Genomic DNA, 12,284 nt, shown 5'->3' with positions numbered 1-12,284 from the left:
AGGATGCTGAGGAGTTTTCTAAATTAGTGGCCAATTCATTGATGTAAATATTGAAGAGTGCAGGGCTCAGATTGCAACCCTGGCGAAGGCCCCGCCCCTGGTTAAAGAATTCTGTTATTTTCTTGCCAGTTTTGATGCTGCACATATTGCCAGTATACATTGATTTAATTATGTCATACATTTTACCCTCTACACCACTTTCAATAACTTTGTAGAACAGTCCTCTATGCCAAGTAGATTCAAATGCTTTTTGGAAGTCGATAAAGCAAGTGTATTTTTTGGTATTATGGTGGACATGTTTATCTGTCAGGGTGTAAATGTTATCGGTCATGTGAAGTTTTGTTATAAATCCAATTAGTCTTTCACTCAAGACTTTGTGCTTATTAAGGAAGTTTAGAACTCTTACATTTATAATACTACAGAGAACCTTCCCCAGGTTACTCTTCTCAGAAATGCTTCTGTAATTGTTCGGGTCAAATTTGTCTCTGTTCTTAAAGATTGGGGTTATGAGTCCTTGATTCCAGATGTCAGGGAAATAACCTAAACTCAGGATCAGTTTTAATAGAGCCATTGACATTTTGGTGAATTTGTGACTTGCTTCAGGAGACTAGGCGTGTGTCACGCGTCACTACTTCACAGGAGAGCCAGTTGAACGTCAACTTTTTTCCCATTTTAATCAACATGAGTTTTTTTTGGCAGAAATGCCTTCTGGAACATGTGAAAGTTCATGTGCCTTAATAACAGGCTTGTATGCCATCTGTAAATCGAATACAAATGTTAAATTACGAGACTAGTTGGTTTCGCCACAGAAAAAGACGTTAAACTTCCTGCAAGCCATGATTGGCTGAGATAATGTGTGGGCTGGGCATGCCGAGAGATGAGTTGGGATTGGTCTATCATGAAGCTTCTGTCTGTAATATGAGCTGGTCAGTATGTGTAAGTAATCCTTTCTAACGCTGCTTCTTTGAATGACATTACGTAGTAGATCTGCATAAGCTCTCCACTTCCTGGAGTTTTGAAATCAGTGCAATATCTCTATCTATATATCTATCTATATAGATAGAAGCCAGCCACACCAATGTGTCGGAGGAAACACCGTTTACCTGGTGACCATGTCAGCCTGCATTGCGCCCGGCCCGCCACAGGAATCGCTAGTGCACGATTGGGACAAGGGCATCCCTTCTGGCCCCTAGCCCAGACGACGCTGAGCCAATTGTGCGCCGCCCACGGGTATCCGTGTCGCGGCTGGCTGTGACAGGGCCTGGACTCGAACCCAGGATCTCTAATGACACAGTGATACAGTGTCTTAGACCACTGCTCCACTCAGGAGGCCCCAGTGTCCCCACAGATGAGCACATTTCCCTGGGCCTGGAAATGGCACGTCTCTTCCTCAAGGGCGGGGAAGATCTCCTCTGAGTAATATGGGGATTCTGAGGGAGGATATATATTGTGCAAAGGAACATATCTTTCTGTCAGTCCAAGTTCTTTTTTCAGTTTTAACTAAATGTGATATTTACCGATTTTGAGGGGATCAATTTGATTTTGTAGTTGGGATTTGTACCAAATGATCAGTCCTCCAGAGTCTCTGCCTCTATTGATAGAGCTGTGTTTCTGTGGCGGCACAATGACCTCTCTGTAGCTTGTGGGGCAGTTAGTGAGAAATGGCAGCCTTACACCATGTCTCCTGCAGAATGATGACGTCAACATCTTTCAGATGTTTGTTGAACTTCAGTGCTAAACTCTTCAGTCCAAAGGTTGATGAGTTTAGGGCCTGAATGTTCCACATGCTGACTGATAGTGATTTCATGTTGCAAAAAGAAAGAATAGCACAGTCAACAACTCAGTAGTTAGTAGTTAATGTATTTCTAAGAGATTAACTAACTTCCTCTCTCGCCCCCTCTCTCTCTAAATCCCCCCTCTCTCTCTAAATCCCCCCTCTCTCTCTAAATCCCCCTCTCTCTCTAAACCCCCCTCTCTCTCTAAACCCCCCTCTCTCTAAACCCCCCTCTCTCTCTCTAAATCCCCCCTCTCTCTCTCTAAATCCCCCCTTCTCTCCCCCCCTAAATCCCCCCCCTCTACCCCCTCTCTCTAACCCCCTCTCTCTAACCCCCCTCTAACCCCCCTCTAACCCCTCTCTAACCCCCCTCTAACCCCCTCTCTCTAACCCCCTCTCTCTCTCTCTCTCTAACCCCCCTCTCTCTCTCTCTCTCTAACCCCCTCTCTCTAACCCCCCTCTCTCTCTCTCTCTAACCCCCCTCTCTCTCTCTCCCCCCTCTCTCTCCCCCTCTCTCTCTCTCTCTAACCCCCTCTCTCTCTCTCTCTCTCACCCCCCTCTCTCTCTCTCTCTAACCCCCCTCTCTCTAACCCCCCCTCTCTCTCTCTAACCCCCCTCTCTCTCTCTCTAACCCCCTCTCTCTCTCTAACCCCCCTCTCTCTCTCTAACCCCCCTCTCTCTCTCTCACCCCCCTCTCTCTCTCTCACCCCCCCTCTCTCTCTAACCCCCCTCTCTCTCTAACCCCCTCTCTCTCTCTAACCCCCCTCTTTCTCTAACCCCTCCTCTTTCTCTAACCCCCTCCTCTCTAACCCCCCTCTCTCTCTCTCTCTAACCCCCCTCTCTCTCTCTAACCCCCCTCTCTCTCTAACCCCCCTCTCTCTCTAACCCCCCTCTTTCTCTAACCCCTCCTCTTTCTCTAACCCCCTCCTCTTTCTCTAACCCCCCCTCTCGCTCTCTCTCTCCAGCTCTGACTCTAACCTCCTCTCTCTCTCTCTCCATCCCCAGCTCTGCATATTGCCGTGACAACAAGGTCCGCGTGGCGATAAAGAAGATCAGTCCGTTTGAACACCAGACATACTGCCAGAGGACTCTGAGAGAGATCAAGATCCTGCTGCGCTTCAAACATGAGAACATCATCAGCATCAACGACATCATCCGCATGCCCTCCATCCACCAGATGAAGGACGTGTATCTTTTACAGCTGTCAGGATGTTAGTCAGACTTGGATTATCAGGACTTTCGTGTTTATCTTGTGATACTCTCTCACTCTCTCACTCTCGCATTTCAATTTAAGGGCTTTATTGGCATGGGAAACATGTTTACATTGTCAAATCAAGTGAAGTAGATAACTTTTACATTGTATTGTTTATTGACATTACACTCACAAAAGTTCCAAAAGAATAAAGACATTTTAAATGTCATATGTGAAAATGGTTAAAGTACACAAGGTAAAGTGTATAAACATAAATATGGGTTGTATTTAGAATGGTGTTCTTCACTGGTTTGCCCTTTTCTTGTGGCAACAGGTCACACACACATCTTGCTGCTGTGATGCACACTGTGGTATTTCACCCAGTAGATATGGGAGTTTATCAAAATTGGATTTGTTTGTGGATCTGTGTAATCTGAGGGAAATATGTCTCTCTAATATGGTCATACATTGGGCAGGAGGTTAGGAAGTGCAGCTCAGTTTCCACCTCATTTTGTGGGCAGTGAGCACATAGCCTTTCTTCTCTTGAGAGCCATGTCTGACTACGGCGGCCTTTCTCAATAGCAAGGCTATGCTCACTGAGTCTGTACATAGTCAAAGCTTTCCTTAACTTTGTCAGTCACAGTGGTCAGGTATTCTGCCACTGTGTACTCTCTGTTAAGGACCAAGTAGCATTCTAGTTTACTCAGTTTTTTTGTAAGTTCTTTCTATTGTATCAAGTAATTATCTTTTTTGTTTTCTCATGATTTAGTTGGGTCTAATTGTTTTGCTGTCCTGGGGCGGTCTGTGCGGTCTGTGTGTTTGTGAACAGAGCCCCAGGACCAGCTTGCTTAGGGGTCCTCTTCTCCAGGTTCATCTCTCTGTAGGTGATGGCTTTGTTGTGGAAGGTTTGGGAATCAGTTCCTTTTTTTAAGTGGTTGTAGAATTTAACATCTCTTTTCTGGATTTTGATAATAAGTGGGTATTGGCCTAATTCTGCTCTGCATGCATTATTTTGTGTTTTATGTTGTACATTGAGGATATTGTTGCAGAATCCTGTATGCAGAGTCTCAATTGGGTGTTTGTGGTGCTGATGTTTAGGCCAAGGTATGTATAGTTTTTTTGTGTGCTCTAGGGCAAAGGTTTCTAGATGGAATTTGTATTTGTTGTCCTGTCAACTGGACCTTTTTTTGGAACACCATTATTTTGGTCTCACTGAGATTTACTGTCAGGGCCCAGGTCTGGCTGAATCTGTGCAGAAGATCTAGGTGCTGCTGTAGGCCCTCCTTGGTTGGTGACAGAAGCACCAGATCATCAGCGAACAGTAGACATTTGACTTCAGATTCTAGTAGGTGAGGCCGGGTGCTGCAGACTGTTCTAGTGTCCTCGCCAATTTGTTGATAAAAGTGTTGGAGAGGGTGAGGCTTAAGCTGCATCCCTGTCTAACCCCACAACCCTGTGGAAAGAATGTGTTTCTTTACATGGATTCTTTACATGGATTCTTTACATGGATTTCATAATGTTGTATGTTTTCCCCCCAACACCACTTTCCATCAATTTGTATAGGAGACCCTCAAGCCAAATTGAGTCTAAAGCTCTTTTGAATTCAACAAACATGAGAAGACTTTGCCTTTGTTTTGGTTATTTTGTTTGTCAATTATGGTGTGCAGGGTGAATATGTGGTCTGTCGTACGGTAATTTGGTAAAAAGACTATTTGATATTTGTGCTGTACATTGTGTTCACTGAGAAAATGTACGAGTCTGCTGTTAATGACAATGCAGAGGATTTTCCCAGGCTGCTGTTGATGCATATCCCACAGTAATTATTGGGGTCAAATTTTTCTCCACTTTTGTGGATTGGGGTGATCAGTCCTTGGTTCCAAATATTGGGGAAGATGCCAGAGCCAAGGGCGATGTTAGTTTTAGTATAGCCAAATGGAATTTGTGGTCTGTATATTTGATAATTTCATCAACACCACATGCTTTTTGGGTTGTGGGGTTTGTATTTTGTCCTGTAGTTCATCCAATTTAATTGGAGAATCCACTGGGTTCTGGTAGTCTTTAATAGTTGATTCTAAGATTGTATTAGATCATATCAACTCAGCAAAAAAAAAACATCCTCTCACTGTCAATTGTTTATTTTCAGAAATTCAACATGTGTAAATATTTAAGATTAAGATTCAACAACTGAGACATAAACTGAACAAGTTCCACAGACAACGGAAATGGAATAATGTGTCCCTAAACAAAGGGGGGGTCAAAATCAAAAGTAACAGTCAGTATCTGGTGTGGCCACCAGCTGCATTAAGTACTGCAGTGCATCTCCTCCACATGGACTGCACTAGATTTGCCAGTTCTTGCTGTGAGATGTTACCCGCTCTCCCACCAAGGCACCTGCAAGTTTTAGCCAGCCGGCTAATTTTCAACCGCAGTCCCTGGGCAGGTTATTAAAAACAATTACAATATAGACAATAGCAACATAGAACAAGCAAGACATAGCAACATAGGACAAGCAAGACGTAGCATACAGACAGAGCAACATAGAGCAAAAAGCAGCAAGACAAAATTCATAAAAGCAACAAAGTGTTTCCACACCTCACAAGCTACAGACAACAGACAACATGGAAAGCGGCAACACACAGCTAGGGACCATGTTCACAAATGTGATTGACCTTTAGCCATGTCTTCAAGCATTTTGTGAAAGTGTGATATGTGGTGCAGTTATGTGTGTCTGATGGCAGTGTATTCCAGTTATGTGGTGCAGTTATGTGTGTCTGATGGCAGTGTATTCCAGTTATGTGGTGCAGTTATGTGTGTCTGATGGCAGTGTATTCCAGTTATGTGGTGCAGTAACTCGGGCAGTTGTTGTTGCCATCCTGTACCTGTCCCGCAGGTGTGATGTTCGGATGAACCGATCCTGTGCAGGTGTTGTTACACGTAGTCTGCCACTGCGAGGACGATCAGTTGTCCGTCCTGTCTCCCTGTAGCGCTGTCTTAGGCGTCTCACAGTATGGACATTGCAATTTATTGCCCTGGCCACATCTGCAGTCCTCATGCCTCCTTGCAGCATTCCTAAGGAATGTTCACGCAGATGAGCAGGGGCCCTGGGCATCTTTCTTTTAATGTTTTTGAGTCAGTAGAAATGCCTCTTTAGTGTCCTAAGTTTTCATAACTGTGACCTTAATTGCCTACCGTCTGTAAACTGTTAGTGTCTTAATGACCGTTCCACAGGTGCATGTTCATTAATTGTTCATGGTTCATTGAACAAGCATGGGAAACAGGGTTTAAACCCTTTACAATAAATATTGTAAAGTTCTTTGGATTTTTAGAAATTCTTTAAAAGACAAGGACATTAATTTTTTGCTTTTTGTTCTTTATTATCGAGCCAAAAAGATTGGAGAAGTGGTTTATCCATACATCTCTGTTTTGGATAGAGAATTCAATCACATTGAGCTTATTTCTGACCTGCTGTTCCTTCTTTTTCTGTATTGTTGATTCACCTGTGAAGGCGTAGACTCAGGTTTTCTGGGCCTCGATGTTTTTGGTTGGACAGGTTCTCAATTTCTTTCAAAGGTTTTTGCGTTCTTCATCAAACCATTTGTAATTTTTAGATTTGTTCGGGAAGCTGAGAGATCAAATATACTGTTTAGGTTTTCTACTGCCAAGTCTACACCTTCACTGTTGTGGAACGTTTTACCCAGGAAGTTGTCCTAAAGGGATTGAATTTGTTGTTGCTTAATAGTTTTTTGGTAGGTTTCCACACTACATTCTTTCCATCTATAGCATTTCTTAATATTATTCAGTTCCTTTGGCTTTGATGCCTCATGATTTGAGTATTGCTCTGTTCAAGTAGACTGATTTTTTTTCTGTGGTCTGATAGGGGTAGGGGTGTCAGTGGGCTGACTGTGAACGCTCTGAGAGACTCTCGTTTGAGGTCAGTGATAAAGTAATCTACAGTACTACTGCCAAGAGATGAGCTATAGGTATTACCTACCATAGGAGTCCCCTCGAAGCCTACCATTGACTATGTACATACCCAGCGTGCGACAGGAGTTGTGACTCGATTTTGTTGGTTATGATGTCATAGTTGTGCCTAGGGGGGCATATGGGGGAGGGAATGCTGTCACCTCCAGGCTGGTGTTTGTCCCCCTATGTGCCGAGGGTGTCAGGTTCTTGTCCGGTTCTGGCATTTTGGTCGCCACAGTAGTACCGGGTCCGGGAGCGTAATCATCAACTGACACTAATTAGCATAACGCAACGGACATAAATATTACTAGAAAATATTCCTATTCATGAAATTATAAGTGAAATATATTGAAACACAGCTTAGCCTTTTGTTAATCACCCTGTCATTTCAGATTTTGAAAATATGTTTTACAGCCAAAGCAAGACTAGCATTTGTGTAAGTTTATCGATAGCCTAGCATAGCATTATGACTAGCTAGCAGCAGGCAACCTGGTCACGAAAATCAGAAAAGCAATCAAATTAAATCGTTTACCTTTTAAGGTTCGGTTGTTTTCACTCGAGACTCCCAGTTAGATAGCAAATGTTCCTTTTTTCCAAAAATATTATTTTTGTGGGCGAAATAGCTCCGTTTGTTCTTCATGTTTGGCTGAGAAATCGACCAGAAATTGCGGTCACTACAACACCGGAAAATATTCCAAATTAGCTCCATAATATCGACTGAAACATGGCAAACGTTGTTTATAATCAATCCTCCAAGGTGTTTTTCAAATATCTATTCGATGATATATCAACCGGGACAGATGGCTTCTTAGTAGGAAAGAGAAACAATGGCCGCATTTGTCCCTTACGCACAAAACACTATGAGAGACTCCAGCTGACCACTGATGCAATGTTGACTTTCAGGCTCATTTTTCAAAATAAAAGCCTAAGACTATGTATTGTGACACTAGACACATTAGGGAAGCCATAGAAAAAGGAATCTGGTTGATATCTCATTCACTGCTCAATAGGGACGCATAGGAACTAAGAGCCTTCTAAATAAGAGTCCCTTCCTGTTTGGATTTTTTTCATGCTTTCGCCTGTAATATCATTTCTGTTATACTCACAGACAATATTTTTACAGTTTTGGCAACTTTAAAGTGTTTTCTATCCTAAGCTGTCAATTATATGCATATTCTAGCATCTTGTCCTGACAAAATAGCCGTTTACTTTGGGGATGTTATTTTTCCAAAATTGAAAATACTGCCCCATAGATTCAAGAGGTTAAAGTATGGGGATTCTAGTGCGGGGATATAGGTAGCACTCAGGAGAACATTTTTCTCTGTTAAGATCATTTGCTTGTACATTTCTGTAAAATGTCCCTGTTTTGACTAACACATGTTAACACTTGGGTGATGGGACTACCAGCTCTCTGTAACCTAGAGGACAACCAGTGGGTCCAAAACACATTTTATTTGTCACATGCGCCGAATACAACAGGTGTAGTAGACCTTACAGTGAAATGCTGAATACAACAGGTGTAGTAGACCTTACAGTGAAATGCCGAATACAACAGGTGTAGTAGACCTTACAGTAAAATGCTGAATACAACATGTGTAGTAGACCTTACAGTGAAATGCTGAATAAAACAGGTGTAGTAGACCTTACAGTGAAGTGCTGAATTCAACAGGTGTAGTAGACCTCCCAGTGAAATGCTGAATATTACAGGCTCTAACCAACAGTGCGTTTAAAAAAAAAAAAATATTAGGTGAACAATAGGTAAGTAAAGAAATAAAAACAACAGTAAAAAGACAGTGAAACATAACAGAAGAGGGGCTGTGTACGCTAGCGGGGCTGTGTACGCTAGCGGGGCTGTGTACAGGCACCGGTTAGTTGGGCTAATTCAGGTAATATGTACATCAATGTATAGTTAAAGTGACTATGCATTGATGAAACAGAAAATAGAGCAGCAGTGTAAACGAGGGGTTTCGGGGGGGGCACACAATGCAAATCGTCCAGGGAGCCATTTGATTACCTGTTCAGGAGTCATATGGCCTGGGGGTAAAAGCTGTTGAGAAGCCTTTTGGACCTAGACTTGGCGCTCCGGTACCGCTTGCCGTGCGGTAGCAGAGGGAACAGTCTGACTGGGGAGGCTGGGGTCTTTTGACAATTTTCAGGGCCTTCCTCTGACACCGCCTGGCAGGAAGCTTGGCCCCAGTGATGTACTGGGCCATACACACTACCCTCTGTAGTGACTTGCAGTCAGAGGCCGAGCAGTTACCGTACCAGTCAGTGATGCAGCTGTAGAACCTTTTTGAGGATCTCAGGACCCATGCCAAATCTTTATAGTTTCCTGAGGGGGAATAGGCTTTGTCGTGCCCTCTTCACGGCTGTCTTGGTGTGTTTGGACCATTCTAGTTTGTTGGTCATGTGGACGCCAAGGAACTTGAAGCTCTCAACCTGCTCTACTGAAGCCCCGCCGATGAGAATGGGGACGTGCTCAGTCCTCTTTTTCCTGTAGTACACAATCATCTCCTTTGTCTTGGTGACGTTGAGCAGCAGTGTGATGAACAGCCCCAGTCGAGTTTGTCCCTTAACCCTCTGTTATCCAGCTACATCGTGCAGGACCTGATGGAGACAGATCTGTATAAGCTGCTGAAGACCCAGCACCTGAGCAACGATCACATCTGTTACTTCCTGTACCAGATCCTGAGAGGCCTGAAGTACATCCATTCTGCCAACGTCCTGCACCGCGACCTCAAACCCTCCAACCTGCTGCTCAATACCACCTGTGATCTAAAGGTACAGAACCATGACCTCTGATCCCTGCCCCTCATCCCCTAATGTACTGCACTGTGGGGCAGAGAAAATTGTGCAGTTTTATAGCAAATATCCTTAGATTAAAAAATAAAATAAAAAAATAAAAAAATTGATGCCTACTGCTCATTATCATCTGTTATCTAGAGGTGCAGAACCCTGACCCTAATGTCCTGCACCGAGGCCTAAACCTACTGCTCATTATCATCTGTTATCTAGAGGTGCAGAACCCTGACCCTAATGTCCTGCACCGAGGCCTAAACCTACTGCTCATTATCATCTGTTATCTAGAGGTGCAGAACCCTGACCCTAATGTCCTGCACCGAGGCCTAAACCTACTGCTCATTATCATCTGTTATCTAGAGGTGCAGAACCCTGACCCTAATGTCCTGCACCGAGGCCTAAACCTACTGCTCATTATCATCTGTTATCTAGAGGTGCAGAACCCTGACCCTAATGTCCTGCACCGAGGCCTAAACCTACTGCTCATTATCATCTGTTATCTAGAGGTGCAGAACCCTGACCCTAATGTCCTGCACCGAGGCCTAAACCTACTGCTCATTATCATCTGTTATCTAGAGGTACAGAACCCTGACCCTAATGTCCTGCACCGAGGCCTAAACCTACAGCTCATTATCATCTGTTATCTAGAGGTACAGAACCCTGACCCTAATGTCCTGCACCGAGGCCTAAACCTACTGCTCATTATCATCTGTTATCTAGAGGTACAGAACCCTGACCCTAATGTCCTGCACCGAGGCCTAAACCTACTGCTCATTATCATCTGTTATCTAGAGGTACAGAACCCTGACCCTAATGTCCTGCACCGAGGCCTAAACCTACTGCTCATTATCATCTGTTATCTAGAGGTACAGAACCCTGACCCTAATGTCCTGCACCGAGGCCTAAACCTACTGCTCATTATCATCTGCGACCTCAAGTTAGTGGATTGATTTTTACAAATTTGCACCAGGTCCACCCACTCGTCTCTCTCCATGCTCCTTCTCTACCCTCTCTCCTCCCTTCTCTCCTTTCTAAACTCCTCCCCCTCCTTAGATCTGTGACTTTGGTCTTGCACGTGTGGCTGACCCGGACCATGACCACACGGGCTTCCTGACAGAGTACGTTGCGACTCGTTGGTACCGTGCGCCTGAGATCATGCTCAACTCAAAGGTGAAATGCAACAGCTCAATATACCACACCACTACACTACATCAACCCATATTAGTCTACAATACACCACTACAACAACCCATATTAGTCTACAATACACCACTACACTACATCAACCCATATTAGTCTACAATACACCACTACACTACCTCAACCCATATTAGTCTACAATACACCACTACATCAACCCATATTAGTCTACAATACACCACTACACTACATCAACAAATATTAGTCTACAATACACCACTACACTACATCAACCCATATTAGTCTACAATACACCACTACACTACCTCAACCCATATTAGTCTACAATACACCACTACATCAACCCATATTAGTCTACAATACACCACTACACTACCTCAACCCATATTAGTCTACAATACACCACTACACTACATCAACCCATATTAGTCTACAATACACCACTACACTACATCAACCCATATTAGTCTACAATACACCACTACACTACCTCAACCCATATTAGTCTACAATACACCACTACATCAACCCATATTAGTCTACAATACACCACTACACTACCTCAACTCATATTAGTCTACAATACACCACTACACTACATCAACCCATATTAGTCTACAATACACCACTACACTACATCAACCCATATTAGTCTACAATACACCACTACACTACCTCAACCCATATTAGTCTACAATACACCACTACATCAACCCATATTAGTCTACAATACACCACTACACTACCTCAACCCATATTAGTCTACAATACACCACTACACTACATCAACCCATATTAGTCTACAATACACCACTACACTACATCAACCCATATTAGTCTACAATACACCACTACATCAACCCATATTAGTCTACAATACACCACTACACTACATCAACCCATATTAGTCTACAATACACCACTACACTACCTCAACCCATATTAGTCTACAATACACCACTACATCAACCCATATTAGTCTACAATACACCACTACACTACATCAACCCATATTAGTCTACAATACACCACTACACTACATCAACCTATATTAGTCTACAATACACCACTACACTACCTCAACCCATATTAGTCTACAATACACCACTACAACAACCTATATTAGTCTACAATACACCACTACACTACATCAACCCATATTAGTCTACAATACACCACTACAACAACCTATATTAGTCTACAATACACCACTACACTACATCAACCCATATTAGTCTACAATACACCACTACACTACATCAACCCATATTAGTCTACAATACACCACTACACTACATCAACCCATATTAGTCTACAATACACCACTACACTACATCAACCCATATTAGTCTACAATACACCACTACACTACATCAACCCATATTAGTCTACAAT

At 43.2% G+C, this 12,284-nt stretch overlaps 1 protein-coding gene across 1 annotated transcript in view; it reads left to right on the top strand.

Moving 5' to 3' along the window:
* LOC135507112 (mitogen-activated protein kinase 1) overlaps nucleotides 1-12,284 on the top strand; it is an 82,193-nt gene that overhangs the window by 29,495 nt on the left and 40,414 nt on the right. The window contains exons 2-4 of the mRNA XM_064926711.1: nucleotides 2,780-2,962; nucleotides 9,521-9,710; nucleotides 10,782-10,898. Of these exons, the coding sequence (XP_064782783.1) occupies nucleotides 2,780-2,962; nucleotides 9,521-9,710; nucleotides 10,782-10,898 (490 nt within the window). The remainder of the gene's footprint in view (nucleotides 1-2,779; nucleotides 2,963-9,520; nucleotides 9,711-10,781; nucleotides 10,899-12,284) is intronic.

This window comes from Oncorhynchus masou, chromosome 1 (genome assembly GCF_036934945.1).
Source record: "Oncorhynchus masou masou isolate Uvic2021 chromosome 1, UVic_Omas_1.1, whole genome shotgun sequence".
In the NCBI taxonomy this organism is placed as follows: Eukaryota; Metazoa; Chordata; class Actinopteri; order Salmoniformes; family Salmonidae; genus Oncorhynchus; species Oncorhynchus masou.
Note: the sequence above shows the minus strand (reverse complement) of the source record. Positions and strands in the feature narration are given on the sequence as shown.